The sequence below is a fragment of the Nasonia vitripennis genome, chromosome 2 (genome assembly GCF_009193385.2).
Source record: "Nasonia vitripennis strain AsymCx chromosome 2, Nvit_psr_1.1, whole genome shotgun sequence".
Lineage (NCBI taxonomy): Eukaryota > Metazoa > Arthropoda > Insecta > Hymenoptera > Pteromalidae > Nasonia > Nasonia vitripennis.
The window spans coordinates 33,689,867-33,708,804 of NC_045758.1; the positions used below are offsets into that span (position 1 = coordinate 33,689,867).

The window sequence follows — 18,938 nt, forward strand, 5'->3', positions numbered from 1 at the left end:
AATTCTTGTAGGGTCAATGATAATAAAAAAGACATGATTTGTTTATATACCCAATAATAAAACTCTATTTATTAATAATAATAATTATACAAAACTTGGAAGCTAAAAATACAAAACTTACTCAGATCTGATTTAAACATGGTTCAGTTATCTCAAAAATAGGATAATACATTCCAGTCCGCTTGGCTATATCGTATGCTGTATCACCACTGATATTTTTCACACTTGGATCCATGTCTGGATTTAATAGGAGCAGTTGCAAGCACGGATAATTATGAGAGCTGGCTGAGACTAAATGCAAAGGAGTTTGATCACCTTTGCTTTTAGCATTTACGTCTGCTCCATGCTGAACCAAAATAGCAGCACAGTCAACGTTATTCCAACAGCATGCGGAATGCAATGGTTGCCAATCATCTTGAGTCTTGGCATCGATCTTTGCTCCTGCCTCTAGCAAAAACTGAGAACGTTTGCAACGTTAACGCAATAAATTGATCTTAGTTCAGACATCATAGTGTAAAATTTAGTTTTCAAGTTACAATACCTCGACTACTTTTGTATGATTTCCATAACAAGCTCTGTGCAGTGGTGTGTAACCATCTTTATCCACGCATTCGATCAGTGTTGGATCCAGTGCATGAAAACTCTTCACCTTTTCGACATCCCCATTTTCAGCAGCATCCAAGATTGCCCTTTGCATAGGGTCTGCAACGAATGATTCACTTTGAATCACGTAAACGTAAAGTGATTTTACAAAAGAAAGTGTGTGTGTGTGTGTGTGCATACCTTTAGCATTTCTAGCCTCGTCTATCCCTTCATCGTCGTCTTCCCAAGCACTGACTTGCATTCGATCTCCTTTAGGCTGGTTCATAATATTATCACGAATGTCCTCTAAGCTCGTCAATTCATCGTTTTCTTCGTCCGAAGACATTTTAAATATCAGCAGCCTACTCAAGAATTTTGTACAGAATTCAGTTTATGGTATGCACGTGAACAACGTTGAATATTGTTGTATAACAATAAACGATGGGCGAACGTTGATACGTAAACACAGTTTTGACACCTATATGATAAAAAAGCCTTTGAGGCTATGTTTATCCGCTGGAGACCACGTGGGTTGCGGCGAGACTTCCATTGGCCTAATGGTTATATTATCGGAAAAGTCGCGAGGGCGCGCGAATCTGACTGTGCAACTGCACCGATAATAATGCCTACACTAATATAATAAGACAGCATTTAAGATTCAATATCAAAATTAAAATATTAAAACCTTAGCTGCAGTATTGACTTATAAAATGCGTACAACTCCAAATTGAAATCCTGTTCATCGGTATAGAGAGGAAGCGTTGATCTTTCATTCGCACAGCGAGCTCTAGATCCCTCTCCGAAACTCGCGATTCGAACGTCTTCTCTCGTAATAACTCACCGATTGGGTAATCGCAAGGAGCTCATATCTCTCGCAGCACACAGCAGCAACGAGCGGATTCGCGATACGCGCGCGTGTCTCGAGAACACATTTGATATTGCAATTGTATAATTTTCCGGAAAATCAATAATCAGCGAAGCGGAAAAATCGGTTAATTGAAGAATAAGTTGAAAATATGTAATAACACAAGGTGCCGTGTGTCCGGCCAAGTAATACAAGGCCAGAGAGTGCGACGGCAGCGGCGGGCCGACGTTGATTAGATAAGCTGGACAGCAGTTGGTTCAAAGTGCACTCCCGAGTGAGAGAGAGAGAGAGAAAGAGAGAAGCGCTGGCCAGCGAAATTATATGAAACATCAGTCAGCCGAGAGAAGCGGAGCTGAAAGACCGCGACTCCGTAGAGCGCACGATTAGCCCGCAGCCTCAGACCGAGCGAATCCTCGAGCGAATCCTCGACACCGCCGCTGTTGTTATGTGAGTGCAGTGCTCCGCGGTGCAGAGAAAGAGTGCGCGAGCGAGAACCATGTCAGTGGGGCCCAGGGCCCGGCCGGCGCTGCTGCAGTCAAGTCCCCGGCGACTAAGCTCTTGACTCGCTTGAGCGCGCCTGTCTCCCGATCAGCGAAGATGCCGGCCTGCGGCAGCGAGGGGGCCTGCCTCCAGGGCCTCTGGACCAGCAAGACCGGCGTCGCCTCGCCCCAGTGCCTCGGCTCGCCGCCGCCCCCCAAGAGGCAGCAGTTGCTGCCCCGGCTCAACCGCCAACAGTCCTCCCATCATCATCAGCAGCAGCAGCAGCAGCAGCAGCAGGCCCAGGGGCAGCGCTTCTACCTGCTCGGGCTCGCGCGCAAGCTCCTCACCTACTGCGTGCTGGCCCCGGCCCTCTGGCTCTCCTGCTGGCTCTGGCTGGGCTGGCTGCTGCTCAGGCTGCCGCTGGCGGCGCTGCGGTTGGCCGTCCGCCTGGCCTTCCCGCGGCTGGCCCAGCGCTCGCAGCAGCAGCAGCAGCGGCGGCGCTGCGTCCTCATCGGCGGCGGCGGCAGCGTCCAGGCGGTCCAGCTGGCCCGCAACCTCTCGAGCGCCGGGGCCCGCGTGCTGGTCTGCGAGCTCGAGGGCCCGCTCGGCCTGGCGCGCTTCTCGAGCGCCTGCTCGCGCTACTTCACGCTGCCGAGGCCGGGCCGCGGGGGCGCCACCGCCGCGGACTACGTGACCGCGCTCAAGGCCATCGTCGAGCGCGAGCGCGTCGGCCTGTACGTGCCGGTGAGCGGCGGCGCGGCCGGCTACCTCGACTGCCTGGCCAAGCCGCACCTCGAGCTGCTCGGCTGCGAGTGCTTCGGCCCGGGGCCCCGCGAGCTGGCCCAGCTGGAGGACCCGCTGGAGCTACTGCGCCGGGCCCGCGAGATCGGGCTGCCCGAGCCGGAGCACCGAGTGCTGGGCGCCGGCTTGGCCGAGGCGGCCGCGAGCCTCTACGAGGCCGGCCGGCTGCGGGCCGGGGGCCGGCAGTTCGCCTTGCCGGCCGGGCCCGCGGGCCTGCGCGAGCGGGGCCCGGAGCTGCAGCTGCCGCTCACGCTGGCCGAGTTCGCCCGGCAGATGGCGCAGCAGTCGCCCGAGCGGCGGGCCGGCCGCTGGCTGGTGCTGCGCGACCCCGGCGGCGAGCACTTCGTCACCTGCACGACCCTGCGCGACTCGCGGCTGCTGGCCAACGTGACCTGCCGGCTGGACGAGGAGCGCGGCGGCTGCCTGGTCGCCGAGGAGCGGCCCGAGGTCGAGCGCTGGCTCGAGCGGTTCTGCGCGCGCGGCCTCGGCCCGGGCCTGCTCAGCGGACACCTGAGCTTCCGGCTCGCTGCCCTGGAGGGCCAGCCCGAGGAGCTCGTGCCGCTGGGCTGCCGGGTCGGCCTGGGCCTGAGCTACCTGGGCCACACGAGCCTGCAGGCCCGGCTGCACGCGAAGCTGCTCTGGAGCAGCGCGCGGCCCTGCAGCCGGCACCAGAGGCTGGCCCGGCGGCGCGACGCCAGCGGCACTAGGGTGCTGGACCAGCGGCAGGCGCTCTTCCACTACTCGGACCCGCTGCCCTACTGCATCTACTGCTACCTGCAGCTGCCCTTCCGCAGGCTGGTTGCTCTGCTCGGCGCCCGGCCCAGCCAGCACCAGCCGCCCCTGGCCGTCGTGCAGTGAGGGAAGACGCCGCCCCGTTTAAGCGACTCTTGTACTACTTGTATACACGTCGTCAGGCTGTAACCTGCCGATCTAGCTCCTAATATATTATATTGTATTCTCTACTTGTTCCATTAATAACGTTAATCCCGTAGCTGTAAGCTGTTCCATGTCATAACACGTTGATCAACTGCGTACGACGATTATTGTAATTGTTGAAATTTCAAATTGATCTCCCTCCTATCGCCCGAGCGCATGTACGCAAATGACTCTGATGTGCTGCCGAATCGAGAGACTATATAGTTAATATGTATAGTATATAACAAGTCAACGAGCTTCGTTGTTCAATAAAAGTTTATGAAAAATTCTCTCTCGGACTCATTCACCCGCAAGCCACTCCATTCCCCCCCCCCCCCGCCGCACCTGTGCAAATAGATGACAGTAAATCTCCGTTTATTGTTATGGCTATACGCGTTGTGTCGATATTTACCGATCGTCTCAGTCGCAACACGGCATGTACACTGCATGGAAATCGGAAAAAAGCAGAGCACCGCCGCCGCCGAGAGATAGATTCGTCAATAAAGTGTCTAATGCAATCTTATCATGCGATAATATTGAAATGCGGTTCCGTAGTTCCTTGACGACGAGCGGCTTGACGCGGCGAAGCCTCGTTTTTCCCTCGCGCATTTTTCCAAGCTCGTAGCTCGTTAATAAGTATACACACACACACGCACACGCTCTCGTATATATAGTCGCTTTCTTCCAAACCGGCCTTTAAACGTGTACAGAAAACGTTCAGCGGAAAACTTCACACAGGGACGACGAGCTTTTTTCGATTCGACCGAAGCTCGCAAGCTCGTTTAGTATTGAAGAGAGAGAGAGGGAGAGATAAGTAGATACGCGAGCGTAAGGATGCGCGCTGGGTATAGGTATATATAGCCGCGAGTCAGGGAAACGGTTCCAGGCACGATATGCGCGGAAGATGGATGAGTTATGATTGCGGCAGTAGGCAATATCATACCTGGCACGAAAGCTCGCCAATCTTTCATTGGCTTATTTATTTTATATCATTTCTCTCGGCCAGATACATGCGTTATTACAAGCCATATGAAAAATTTCACCCGCGACGATAACGAACTCCTCTGATAAAGCGCGCGCGAGCTTGCGGACTTTGACTTCCTGCGTATAGAGTGTCACCTTTCTTTTCTCTTAGCGACAGCAGCGCGACTCGCGCTAATTGACCGTATCTTAACTTTCATTCGGCTAATCGCTGCGGCAATAAATCTCCGTCGCTTTTACAAAATTCGACTCTAAAAAACTCGATTAACTTGGAATTAAAATTTTATCGGACGTTCTCTCTCTCTCTCTCTCTCTCTCTTTCTCTCTCCTTCGACTATGCTATTTTCGTAACGAACTTTCGCGCGTTTCGTCACACGATGAGCCGAGAAAGAGAGAAAAAGCTCGGCAATTAAGCCAGTGGTAGAGAGAGACAAAACAATCGTTAACCAGAGCGAGTCCGCTTAAACTTATAAGCGCTCGTGTGCGGAGTCAGAGGGAAGGGGGGGGGGGGGAGGGAGAAAGTTTCTGGGGTGAGCGGCCGATAGCTGGCAGGTGTACCCCCTGCGTGAAAAAGACAGGCGGGCGTCGGCAGCAGCAGCGGGGCTTCCCCCGCGCGCGAGCAGGTAAACGCGCAGGGGAGCAGTCGCGAGCGCCGCAGGACTATATGCCAGTCGGTTTTCCTCCCCCGTTGTCAGTGCCTTGGCTGCCGCCGCCGCCGCTGCTGCTGCTGTTTTAGTTCTCGAGCTTCGTCATGATTCCGGTGAGTCCTTTGTTTGCCTGCGCGAGAGTTTGATAAGTATATATTTTTTTTTTTTTCTGCGATTCAATATTTCCAGCGTCGCGATATCCCTCGCTTATGCGTGTATACCTGTAGGGGGGGGGGGACGCGGGGGCGAGGTATACGCCCGTTTTCGGGTGAATCATTTGTAGAGGGTAGGTATAGGCGAAAGAATTGCAAGTATCTAAGTATATCGGTACGCGCTTAGCGGCACGTGCTGCTACGGAGCAACGAGCTGAAAAGAGCATTGATATGATCATTGACCGGCGCGCGGTACTTTCCGCGAAGAGCTTGTACTCTTTCTCTCGGTCTTCTTCGGGAGAAGCTTATCTCAAGCCGCCGTTGGCGCTATGCGTCTCTCGTTGCTGCTGCTGCTTGCACATGCGTATCTCTTTTATAGATTTTTTTTTTTATAAATTCAATAAATTGCGATCCTCCTTTTCAGAGCGATTGTCAGCGAGCTCTCGTTATTTTCCACGAGTGATCGTCGCCTGTCACGTATACACATTGTCCCGACTTTGATTCGGCACTGCGGTGATGTGCACCGCGAACTTTCTCGTTTACGAATGTATATATATATAGCGTTGCGCAATCAGGCTACATGTCGATAATTGCGGCGATATAGCTCGAAAGCAAGTAGCTCTATAAGGTGTCTTACCCGAGTGCACCGAATTTTCCCGCATAATCCGGTACTATGCGAAGGAGATCGACAGCAACGATCGACACTCGCTCTTTCTCCCTATCGGCTGTAAGTGCAAAGATAGCGATAATCGCTCTACAGTAAGTATATATACGAATATGTAACAAATAAGGTTACGCAACGCACAGCGCTTAATAATTAATCGGGGTTCAGCATTTTCCATCGATGCCAATGTTATCGGGGCGTCTGGAAAAATCGAGTTTTCCTCCTAGCTAAACTGAATAATCGTATTAACTGGTCCGTTCCTATCAGCCTGGCGCCTATACGTCGATCGCTGCAGTGCACAAGTTTCCGCCACATTTTCAAAAATGTGCAGCGCCAAATCGAGCAATTAGCGTTAGAAACGCTGCGGTTTATCTCATAAGGAGTTACACAGTGTGTGTGTGTGTGCAGTGCCGCAGGTGACTCGCCATTATCGTGCACGCCCGCGTCTATGCTATTATCTTCGCAACTTGGTCACATCCATCGTCCGTTTCTGTTTTTTTTTTTTCTTACGCTGCGCTAACAGTTTCAAAACCGCACATAGAGCGTATATAAGAAGCGAAAAAATAATCGAGGATAAGAAGGAGGGAAAGAAGAAACGAAGATCGCACTTAACACAGCGAAGCGATTAGGAAAGGAGAATAGGAGCTAGCGAAGCGATTGAGTAGCGAGTGTGTTAGAAGCTCGGAAATTGCGGCTCCCGGTCTTGGAGCATTAGCCGGCAATTAGCCTAACAGTTATATCAGATCTCTCTACTACGGGCAGTTCCGATATGCCCTGCGCCAAAGTTATACAGTAGTCCGCTTCGCGCGATTGCAAGCTCTCTCTCTCTCTCCTGGGCCGCGCTGCAGACCGAGAAACGGGCTAAAGCTCGCACGCGCCTGATCGATTGGTACCTTTCAGTGCCAGGTGTACGCGAGCCAGTCGCATTTACATCTCTCGCGAGCTTCGCCTACAGCCCCACTGTATTACTCGTGTATAAGCTCTCTTTTCGACTGGCTCTCTTTTGTCCTCTTCGATCGCTCTCCCCCCCCCCCCGAAGTAGTAGCTCTATAAGCTCAATTCTGTCAGGTACTTCATTTTTATCGCTCCTAGCGCCTACTCTTTGACGCACCAGAACCGATTAAATCTGCTCCAATTTTCAATCTCTCCTCTATTATTCGCCTTTGCCAAAGACAGATACGAATCAAATTAATTTCGTACGATGATGAGATCGTCAAGTTATATATACGCATCTGCGTTTTCGATAAGATTTTATCGCCCGCGCTCTTGGTCTATAGAAATTTTGAAAAGCCACTGCCGATATATTTATAGCGAGAGGGATCTCGTGGAGCAATTTCGAAGGGGAGACATCGTGGATCTGGCGCTTTTAATCACGCGAGACACTGCCAGTCACGACTATAATGCGCTTACCCTCCCCCATATACTCGCGAGCCCTCGCTTTCTTTCGAATCGTTTTTCTTCCTCTTCTTCTTCTTCTCTTTATGCTTCCGTTTCTCTCTGGAATATAGCCTGTTCTTTATTTTGCTTTCTGCCTTCCGAGCGAGGATCCCGTAATTAGCGTGAAAATAAACAAACGTCACCGATCAGGCGAGGGACGTTTGAAAACCTGAGAAAAACCCATTGCGTGTCGGGCTCTCATAACTCTTACAACCGGTGATTTGTATCGCGGATTAGAATACAAAAACGATAAACGCGTATAATTTTCGGATCGATTGGATGTTTTTTTTTTTGAGGAAACAATAAAGCGCAAGGCACAAAAGAGTCGACTCGGAGATAGCTCGCTTGTTGTTCCTTCTTCGCAGAGTCAAAGTCTATCGCGTATTAAAAGTCCCGCGCATTATACACCGGTTATCTCAGCCGCTGCTCTGGTATAACAAGCTCGCGAGCGAATCTCGCGCAATTTTTAGACGAAATTTCACGCTCGCCATAAATCGAGGTATTCAAATTCACGTTGCGCTAAAACCGTATCTGTCGAACGCACTCGAGAGTAGAGCCTTATCCAAAACTCGGTGCTCCGCAGCGACGATAAGGGGTGGGGGTGGGGGGGGGGAGCAGCAGCGTGTACACGATAAAATTATATCGTTTATTTTTTCGCTGATATGATATGCATTTATGCCTGTGTTTATTTTATGCATGCAGATATAAGCAATTATATCGTACACTTAATAAAGGAATATATGGATTTATAAATCGCAGAAACAGCCAAGAATCGGCTCGTTGGCTCTGCGAGAACAGATGAATAGGCGCCGACCGACCACCGCCAAGGGCTCGACGAAGGCTAAGGAGGTACGAAAAGATTTATCTCGGCGGGGAAAATTATTTTTAACTCAAATCGACCGTAATAGCCTCGACGCTCGTACATCTCTGTAGAGCAATAATTATAGTCGATCGTCGAAGCGTGAAAATCATCTAACTGACGCGTTATTGCAGTACACCGGCAAGCCGAAGACGGGCAAAGCCGAGACGAGTCGAAAAGAATCAGCCGAGGCCGGAGATGAAGAAACGGAGGAAAATTTCAGCTCGGACGCCCTGATCAAGCAGAATTATGAATTACGTCACCGGCTCGAAGAAGAGGCGGCAGGTTTCAAGAAAAGGATAGACGCCTACCGGCAAGCGCAGCAGCACCAAGCGGAACTAGTCTCTCGCCTGCAGGCCAAAGTATAATTCTACGAGCTTTTTACCGCGTAGAAAAATCGAAACTTTCGATTGATAACCGACGGCATCGCGTTATCAATCCAAGTTTTACGCACAAGCGGAAAATGCGCTGCTTTTATGCTCTGTTGATAAAATAATATCTCCGTGTTTAGGTATACCAATACAAAAAACGATGCTCGGAGCTCGAAAGTCAAATGGCGGAATCTCTGCCGGCCGAGGAGGATCGACTTTTGACCGGTTCGCTACCGGGTCAATTGATATTGCAAGCGGCGCATCAAACGATGCGCGAGATGCGGGAGGAGCAGATCGAAGATCTGGACACGGCCCTGAAAAAGCTCGCCGAGGAGCGTAACAGGTACTGATGTTTATTTCTTTTTTCTCTCTCTCTCTCTCTCACTGTTTACGCGTCCCTCCCAGCAGATAAGAGAAATTAAAAATACTCTTGACTCATCGTCGTCGCGCCGCGAGTATTTTTCTGCGATGTCTCGGTGCAGCTGGGTATAGTCGGTGATGAAATTGCGTAATCGTGTAACTGACATTCAAGGGCAAAAATCCTATAGAGCGTTATGCCAGCATAATAGAGGGAAATTGTGAAATTGTTAATAAAACTGCGAGCAGATGCGAGAAGCTGCTCCAGCTGAACGTGAGCCTGAAGGAGCAGCTCGAGGAGTCGCACCGCACGAACGACGCCCTGACGAGCGACCTGCAGAAGATCAGCAGCGAGTGGGACGCCCTGCGCGAGGAGATGAGCACCAAGGAGGAGGAGTGGAAGGAGGAGGAGATGGCCTTCAACGAGTACTACAACTCCGAGCACAACCGGCTGCGGAACCTCTGGCGCGACGTCCACTCGGTCAAGCGGCTCTTCGCCGACATGAAGTTCGCGACCGAGCGCGACCTGTCCAAAATGCGCGGCGAGATGAGCGGCCTGGCCAACGACACCCTCACTGCCTGCAGCAGCACGAGCTTCTTCCTCAAGCTCCAAGCCGCTGCCAACGCGGCCTCATCGTCCATCGTCAGGTCGGCCCAGCCTCAATTCCAGGCTGAGAAGAGCCAGGCCGCCAGCGAGGAGGCCGCGGCCAAGCTGGAACAGGCACTGGCGGAGGTCCGCAGCAGGGACGAGAGGATCCAGCAGCTGCTGCGCGAGGTCAACCGAGAATTCCCCTTTTGCACTCTTAGCGATTTTGTCCTGCACTCCTAGTAGTCCGTTGATATGGGTCCCCTCGGAGTGGCTGCAATGATTCGTCCGATGCGCAGGTCCAGGCGCTCGAGGAGAAGTGCTCGGAGGCCGAGGCCAGCTCGGGCCAGCGGCTGCGGCTGCAGGAGGACATCGACATCCTGCAGTCGGCTCTGCGGGACATCGCGCACGCCGTCATCCAGGACGCCGAGACCCGCGAGATCGACGCCAACATCCCGGCGACGCATCTTCATCTGTCGCCCAGCGCACCCATACCCTCGAGCAGCCTTAAGAGACCTAAGCAGAGGGGAAGCGCCATCCCAGCCTTCGCCGAGAGCACCATCAGCGCTGTTCAGGCTGCTCTTCACAAGTACCAGCTGACCATTCACGAGCTCGAGGTGCGAACCTTTTTGGCTATACATTTATTCTGAATGCTCTGACTCAACGTCCTTCTGGTTGAACAGGTGAAGCTGCAGACGCACGTGGAGCAGTTGGTGATATCGCGCAAACAAGCCGAGGGTCTGGAAGAGCGAGTCGTCATTCTGGAGGAGAAGAACGCCGACATCGTCGTCCAGCTGGATTCCATGAGATCGCGAAGCTTGCAACTGTCCCAGGAGCGAGACATGCTGCAGAAAGCTCTGGACAACGTCAGAAGCGAGAAGCAGAGCCTCGACAAGAACTGCGTCGAGTACACCGGGGTCATCGACAACCTGAGAGCCGAGTACGAGAGGATCGACAAGCTCAACGTCAAGCTGGAGAAGCTCTGTCGTAACCTGGAGGAGGAGAAGTACCTCCTTCAGCAGGAGGTCGACCGGCTGAGCAAGGACTGCGAGGATCGAGAATCCACTCTGCGGATCGAGGAGGACCGCAAGCGAGAGCTGAAGGAAGAGCTGCTGAGTCTGCGCGAGGACTTGAACAAGGCCTGTCTCGCGAAAGACATGCTGGAGCAGCAGAAATTCGAGGCGGACAACTACCTGTCCCAGGCTGAGAAGGGCAAGGCCGACTTGGAGCTGGAACTCGAGCGAGTGACGCTGGACAAGTCGGATCTGCAGGAGGTTCTCTCGAAATGGCAGGCGGTCTGTCTGAATCACGAGCAGGACTTGACGCGACTCCAGGAGGAGCTGAAGAAGTGTAACGAGGAGAAGAACCAGCTGGTCAGTCAGAGCGCCGACCAACAAGGAGACTTGACCTCGCTCAGAAAAGAGCTGCTGCAGGCCGAGCAGACCAGACTGGACCTCGAGTCGGAGAAGGTGACCATGCACGAGAAGCTGAAGTTCCTGGAGAACGAGAAGGAAAAGGTCGAGATGGATCTGGCCCAGGTCAGCCGTGAACGAGGTGACTTGAGCAACCAACTGTCGGCCCTGCGCAGGAAGAGGGAGAGCCTGAACGAAGAATTCATGAGAGCGAAGCAACGCTTGGAACACAACAACGAGATGATGGGACGACTCAACCGGGATATCCAGATGCTCATCAAAGAGAACGAGGAAAAGCAGGTGCTCCTGGACAGCAGCGAGAAAGAAATTCAGAGACACCAGGAGATGCTCGCATCCATACACAGTGAGAAGGAGAACCTCGAAGCCACGCTGTTCGACACGCAGGGCAACCTCGAGAATACTCACCAGAGGAAAGTCCAACTGGAGAAAGAGCAGCAGGAATTGTTGATCAAGCAGGAGAGCTTGAATGGGCAGATTCAGCGTTTGACCAAGGAATTGGAGAACAGCGAGAAGCACGTCCGCGACGTCCAGCAGAAGCTGACGCAGGTCATCGAGAACCAGGAAGTTGAGTACCAAACTGCCATTGCCAACCTGAAGAAACAGAGCGAAGAAGCCATCAGGAATCTCAACGAAGAGAAGGTACGTTTGCGTTAGTTGTAACGAGAGTTTCACTGTGTTCTCTAAAAGTCTAGCCATTTTTTTCAAATTGTTAAAGGAACAAACAAGGATAACACTGGAGAAGAAGCTGCAGCAGAACGTGTCCCAACTTGGAAACGAAAAGGAGCAAGAAATCAATCAGCTGCAACAGAGGATCGAAGAACTGCAGCATCACATGGAGAACATGCGCGAGGAGCAAGAGGGATTGCTTTTCAGAGCTGAGAACGAGAAGCAAAAAGCACTGCTGATAGTTCAACAAGATCTGCAGGCTCTGCTGGTGAAGTACGAAAACGTCTGCAGAGAATTGGAAGGCGAGAAAGGCACTCTAGAGCGAGTTCGCCGAGAAGCAGCGGCTCACGCCGAACAAGACCGTAGCAACTTGAACAAAACTCGCGACGAATTGAACCGAATCAAGAACAAAATGGAAGAAGCCAAACTCAGAGCTGACGAGGAAAAATTGAAGCTCGAGCTGAAGATGGAAGAGATTCGTAACGAAAAGGAGAACGCCTTGAAGGTTTGCGAAGAGTTACAGATCCAACTGCACATGACAGAGGACAAGGTCGACGAACTCCAGAACCAAGTTCAAGAGAATTGTCGAAAGCTGAAAGAAGGTAAGCGTAAACGTAGTCTAAATCTCAAAAGCAGTCTCTTAAAACTACCTTCATTTGCAGCTGAGATCACCATAGAAACTTCACGAAAAGAACTTGTCGACTTGCGTCGACAACTGACCGATTCGAATTTCGAGAAGGAGAAGTACAACAGCACCAATAAAGATTTGAGGGAAAGGATCAAGCAAATCGAGACGGAAAGACGAGAACAAGCCCGTACGCTGGAAGACTCGTACCAGAAGATTGCAGGTCTCGAGGACGCCAAGACGTCCCTGGAAGCAGATCGCAATCGCCTGCAAAACAACCTTCGCGAGACCGAGCGCGAAGCATTGCAATTGCAGCAGCAGCTGAGAATGACTCAGGAGGAACTGGAGAAGTCCCACAACGCCAACTCCCAAGCTCAGAACAACGAAAAAGAGCTGGAAGGAAGACTGGCCAACGAGATCGAGGAACGGGAGCGCGTGCAACTGCAGCTTCACCAGATGAAGAAAAAGGTAGGGTATACAATGGATGAAATTGATTGAGTCGGGTAAAAGCACGATGTGATTTCTCCACAGGCTGTGGACCTCGAGGGAAGTCTAGAGCTGATCCGACAGGAGCTAGCAAAGACCCGAGCTCGTATGAGCGAGGAAGACGAGCGATTCCGAGATTGCGAGCAGAAGCTGAAGCACCAACTGGAAGAAGCTCGTTGTAGAGAGCACAAGCTCAAGGAGGAGGTGCACAACTCGGAAGTTTGCTTGGCCGACGCGATTCAACAACTGCAAGAGCTAAAGGCACGACTGGGTGGCTCGGAGGGCCGAGTTCGCGCTCTCGAAGTACAGCTCATGCAGTTGGAGGGCCAGAAGAAGGAGGTCGAGCAGAGACTCAGCAGCATCGTCATGATCCTCAGGAGAATCGCCGGTATTCAGTTGGACGGCAGTGTCAGCGTGCCGTTTAAGCTCTCCAGTCCGACCAGACGATACAGCCCCGTTAGATGTGAGGATTTCTTTTTTTAAATGCTCGGTATGTTTGTGATATTCGATGTTTAATATACGTTTTGAATGCAGCGCACGAGCATGGAGACGGAAATCGCGAAGTCATCTTGGACGTTGACCCAGAAGCGGTGAGGAGAGGTGTCAAATCTCTGATGCAACAGGTCGCGCAGATCGAGCGCGAACGCGTAAGTTTTATAAGAAAAATGCTCGTTTAGCATGGAATGAACAAATATCGATCGATTTCTTCAATCTGCCTCAGGAGGACTTGAAGTCGGAGCTGAGCATCACGAAGAAACAGCTCATCGAGGCTCAGGATAACCAGACCAATGTCAACTCGAAGCTCAAAAACGTACACGCTCAAGTGAGAAGCTTGCAAGACGAGAAGAACAACCTGGAGACGAAGCTGATGCAAAAGCAGACTCTTCTGCAAGCACAGGTGCGTTTCTGATAAATTTTCATTCGTTCTGAATAGGTTGACCATAATAATAATGTTCTTCAATTGCAGACCGAAAAATTGGAGGACAAGAGCGCGGAATGTGATCGGTTCAGGGAGAAGGTCATCGGTCTCGAGATGACGGTCTCCAGTGGATGCGAAGACAAGTTGCAGTACGAGGTACTTACTGACACGGTTATGCGGTAACTCGGTCTAACATGCATTCTAACATTTTATTTGCGCAGGATAAAATGGACAAAATGAAGCAGACCATCAACAAGCTCGACAGCGAAAAACGAATCCTCAAAGAGGATCTAGCCAAGAGCGAACACAGAGCGACTCAGTTAGAAGTTCACCAACTGTCCCTCGAAGGCGACCTACAGAGACTCCAAATGGTCATCGCCGACAGGGAAGCCAGCCTACAGGTAAGTCCGCAGTTCTCGATATCGATTCAACGAAAATAAGCTCACACTTCCGAGGATGCAAATCGATTTTCCGCAGAAAGCGCAAGAGCGTTGCGAGTCGCAAGCACGCACGCTAATCAGCCTCGAGGAAAGGTGCAGTTCCCTGAAGAGTACAATCGAGCAGCTGAACGGTGCGCTCGAAAAGGGCTCCGTTACCGAGAGCGAAATGAAGGCGGAGATCAATCATCTGCACAGAAGCCTCATCGAGGTGAACGCGCACTCGCAGAGCGACACCGACAAAATCAAGCAGGTAATCGTCCGCGCAACGACTTTCCCCATATATTATCTTTCTAATGTTATGCTTCTATCTCGACAGCTGCAAAAGCAACTATCGAGCGCTGAGAGCGAGCGCCGCGTGATAACCGAGCGCCTGGAGAACCTGCAGCAAGCTCTGAGCGATCTGCGCCACGCCAACCAGATGCTGACCGACCAGAACACCAGATTGCAGAACGAGCTCGCCAACTGCGAGGTTCTTCGCTCAGGCCTCGAGTCCCAGTTGCGGCTGTCCAACTGGCCGCGCGACAGCTCGAGCAGCAGCGACAACCGCGAGGAGGAGCTGCTCAGACAGCTGGCCACTGCTCAGAGGGAGCGCAGCGAGTTCAAGGCCAAGGTCGACTCGCTCAGCGACAAGGTCAAGTCCCTGGAGAACGACAAGCGCAACCTGGAACGCCAGCTCTCCTCCGTGCGCTCGAGCAACATGCGCAGCAAGAGCTACGAGCGCCAGGAGAAGGCCCACAGCGAGCTGATCGGTAGCAACTTCGGCGCCGAGCACTACGAGCAGGAGATCCGAGACCTGCGCCTGAAGATCCGCCGCCTCGAGTGCGAGCTGTCTGATCGCGACTCTGAGATCGTTAGGCTGAAGACGCAGGCCTCGCACTCGCACGCCCACACGATGATGGACCGGAACGTCGAGGTCGAGAGATACAGGGCCGCCCAGCTGCAGGCCGAGAAGCTCCTCGAGGCGAGGGAACAGAGCCACCGGCAGCAAGTCATTCGACTCGAGAGTCAGGTGAGTTAGGCGTGATCGGCTCGTCGATCATTTCTATCTGACAGCCGACGCGAGACGGCCATTAAAACCGCGTCGTATCGATCCGCTTTCAGATCCACTCGCTGAGGGAGCAGCTCAATCAGGAAATCAAGCGCCGTCAGCTCTACGTGCTCAGGTATAAGCAACGAGTCGCAGACCAGTACCGATTTTTTTTTGTTTCTTTTTTTTTTTTTTTTTTTGATCAACCTTCTCCCTTCTCGTCGCAGGAGCTCTCGCGCAGGTCGCGAAATGCAGCACATCCGGCAAGCGCTGGGTGACTCTCTGCGAACGGTGGCCCAGGAACCTTCGCTGGACGCGGTGCTGCTGGAGCACGAGGCGAGGAAGCTCGACTGCACCGTGAGCCACAGCAGCCACGCGAGTCTGCCGGGCTCGTTGGCCCTGCCAGCGCCGACGTCCCACTTGGATCGTCGCTCGCCTATCCCTTCCTCCATCAAGTGAACTTGAACAGTCGCGGCGACGGGACACCTACATCACATCAGCGAACACACTGCCTTCGAGTTTATTATAAAATCCCATCGTAGTAGCCCACTTTTCGTTCGCCCTCGGGAGAGAGGCTTGTGCACGTTATACCGATTTTGTATCTGTCGGGGTCTTTTTCTATAGTCATGGCCCTTTGTTCGACTGCGCGATACGTGTCCTTTTTCGTGCATGATGACGACTGCACTTTGCGTCATGATGGAGATGGGCAAGGTCGCGCGGCGAGTTTACTACAGCGCGATCATTTTCATGGCCTCCGTAAGACAGATCGGTACCTATATACACTGCCTGTATTCTTTATGATACTTGCACGAGTTACCTGATTTAAAGATTATACATTATTATATGTGTCGTTATGTTGTTTTGCTAGTGTAACATTAAGTTCCTTATTCTGTTTCATTTTACACGTCTATGCGGCGAACTGAAAACCAGAATCTCAGGGAGTTGACTTTTGAAAAAAGTAGTCGTGGTTTTTAAATATCTAATATATAAGTTTAGTAGATTTGAAAAAGAAAAAACGTTAAGCGCACAAAGTATAATAAAAGTTGACTATATATTACCGTCGTTGATGATTTTATCTCGCGATATTGCAGAACAAAACAGAGAGAGAGAGAGCACAAATTGTATAAGGTAGATGTGCAACGAAAGTAATAACGAAAAAAAAAAAATGCTTTCTCTGGTCTCGGCCCCGAGACCAAAGTGAAAAAATGCGAGCATTTGCAGAGAGAAAAGTAGACGATAAGGATAGAGCAAAAACAGAACGAGTCGAGCGTTACAAAAGAATAGATGTAAAGGCTCTAGAGGCGCAGAGAGCTTGTTGCATAAATATCAGAAGCAAAATAGTAATGTATGCCGATGTCAACGCGCGTCTGTGATTGCACACCTTTACGGAGCAGCTATATTCTGCACACGCCTAATTAAATGCTTCGGGAGGCAATCATTTCCTATGCTAAATATATTATAGGAATAATTATTCATTGCATTTTTATGTAAATTCTCTCTCATACCCGCGCGCGGGGACTATCTAAATATTTCAGGAAATAATCTGTCAATCGACGCTAGGTATAATACACTCTGCATTTCCGCAGTCTTTTCATAAACAACTAGGTAAAATTTTCAAACACGAGCATTTAAAATTGTACATAAAAACGAATTTTTTCTAGATAAAACAAGAGTATAGCTTCCCGTAAAAGTATAGCCAAGGGGCGATCGACGCGGCAAACATTAGTATATCGTCGCAAACGCAAGAAGATATAGACGAATGAATAAAAAATTATTAAAGAACTCTTTTTCCGGCTATAGTGAGTATAAGGATAATTCGGAGAGAATGGATTGTGTCAATTCTCTTCTCATAGAGAATATCTAGACATCCAGTCCAGCCGTCCGATGATGGATCATATATACGAATCGATAAGCTATGTAACAACGATGATCTCACACTATTCGCATATTTTTTCCTCCTCAGCCCGTAATCTCGATTTGACTTGCGTTCCGTTCATTAATCATATACATTATCGAAGCGTCTAATACCTGTGTTGTTAGATATTCAAATTGACATTATATAGTTGTGTTTGTAAACAATATAAGAGTGAAGCGTATACGCGATTTATGTGTTTTCCGACGCTCAGAGTCACCCTTAGGTTCGATCGATCTTCCACTGGTATCCGCGACGACTGATGTCTCTGTCGAAAGAAGAGCCTCTACCGTACAAGCAAACCCGTAAAAATAATGCTCGGCTCTTATTCGAGAGAGAGAGAGAGAAAAAAAAATAGCGCATTACCCTTGCGTGTCGGCGTCGGTGGTGACTCGCGCGACTTTTATAGAACCTTACGTTGTATACGCCATCTGAATGTAACTTTGTGTTCGAAATAAACGACAAGTTTTGTTGAGATAAAAAATCCCCCGATTTCTCATTCCCAGTATACCCACCCACGCGTAGGATCGAATTTGAAGAGAAAAAAAAAATCGAGGATAAACAATCAACAAAAACAAGCTCGAAATCCGCACGTGTATAAGCGGGTTGAGGTATTGCACAGAAGCTGCTTGGCAATGATGACGCCGCCGCTGGCCGGACCATTATAGCCTCGAGCCCCACCTCTCTATGCGCAGCTAAACGTCTGCTCTCCTCTACTTCATTAAACTGTTTAAAAGCGCGGAAAAGCCGAGAGGAAAAAACGAAAAGGCGGATTTCACGTTCGGGGAGATGAATCGAAAAGCGGGGAACCCGCTATACGTATATTTATGCGCGCAGCCTCTTCGCCGCGGCCTTGACCGGGATTCACGAATGAAAATAAAGCCCGCGCGCTCGACGCGAGCGAAAAGAAGAAGAAGAAGAAGAAGAAGAAAAGGAGCGAAGTCGAGATATCGAGAAGAATAAGAGAGAAAAGAGCGATTTGCAGGCTTGATTATTCGAAAGGGGCCCCGCAACAACGCCAAATTTAGTCTGCTCAATGACGGACAGCCGCCGTATTGTATCACGCTTTCCTGTGAAATGACGAGAGTGGCGGGCGCCAAAATCGACCCTGACACTGCTCGGAATACCGAGAGAGCTGACGCAAGTATTCGCGCGTGTAGGCGATCCCGCGTATACACCTGATGCATAAACGTGAGCCGAACGAGCGAAGAGGTCGATCGAGGAGGAGTCCGATGGCCTCGTATGGTTTACGATTTTTCAAATAGCGCATTTTACAAAAACACGGTAATCTCGCCTATAGATAGCTCCCGTTGCTCTAAACTCGGATATTATTCATGCGCGGCGTGAGAAATTGCCGCTACAACTGATCGGTTGGTCAAGACAATGTGGCGGAAATTCAAATTAATCGCTGTATAGCCTACGGTGTGTGTGTGTGTGCGTACATTAATTAGAACGTATCGAGGATTATTCTTTCAGAGACCGTAGCCGGTAGCTTCGACTTAATCGCTTTCTAATCGCCCGCGCTTATGCATTCCGCGCGTATTATAAAAAAACGTAAACTCGGTTAGCTATAGGCGTTCGAAAAGTCGTCTAATTACACCTCTCGGCTAATCGAATTCACCGAAGGCGAAAAAAGCCTCTCCGAGCTATTTGCATAGATACGCCTATCCCAACACAGAGCGACGCCTCTCGATCGAGTTTAATTCACGACGATCGTCGCTCGAAATTCGTGA

The 18,938-nt window shown here is 50.7% G+C and overlaps 3 protein-coding genes across 3 annotated transcripts; 2 read left to right on the forward strand and 1 right to left on the reverse strand.

Annotated features, from left to right (window-relative positions):
* Window positions 1-37: 37 nt before the first annotated feature.
* LOC100120809 (ankyrin repeat domain-containing protein 49) lies at window positions 38-1,676 on the reverse strand. Its single transcript, XM_001604361.6, has 3 exons — window positions 784-1,676; window positions 542-702; window positions 38-457 (listed from the first exon to the last, which is right to left on the reverse strand). The coding sequence occupies exons 1-3, from the start codon at window positions 926-928 to the stop codon at window positions 122-124; spliced, it is 642 nt and encodes a 213-aa protein (XP_001604411.4). The 5' UTR covers window positions 929-1,676; the 3' UTR covers window positions 38-121.
* Window positions 1,677-1,765: 89 nt separating this feature from the next.
* LOC107980645 lies at window positions 1,766-3,932 on the forward strand. Its single transcript, XM_016981626.3, has one exon. The coding sequence runs from the start codon at window positions 2,045-2,047 to the stop codon at window positions 3,584-3,586; it is 1,542 nt and encodes a 513-aa protein (XP_016837115.2). The 5' UTR covers window positions 1,766-2,044; the 3' UTR covers window positions 3,587-3,932.
* A 4,356-nt stretch (window positions 3,933-8,288) lies between these two features.
* On the forward strand, window positions 8,289-17,689 carry LOC100120761 (rootletin). Its single transcript, XM_008218163.3, has 17 exons — window positions 8,289-8,373; window positions 8,518-8,745; window positions 8,895-9,097; window positions 9,361-9,886; window positions 9,997-10,314; window positions 10,381-11,769; window positions 11,846-12,398; window positions 12,459-12,889; window positions 12,953-13,370; window positions 13,442-13,554; window positions 13,629-13,805; window positions 13,875-13,982; window positions 14,048-14,227; window positions 14,304-14,516; window positions 14,583-15,275; window positions 15,368-15,429; window positions 15,521-17,689. Exons 1-17 carry the CDS (start codon window positions 8,323-8,325, stop codon window positions 15,750-15,752), a joined length of 5,895 nt encoding a protein of 1,964 aa, XP_008216385.1. The 5' UTR covers window positions 8,289-8,322; the 3' UTR covers window positions 15,753-17,689.
* The last annotated feature ends 1,249 nt before the right edge of the window (window positions 17,690-18,938 follow it).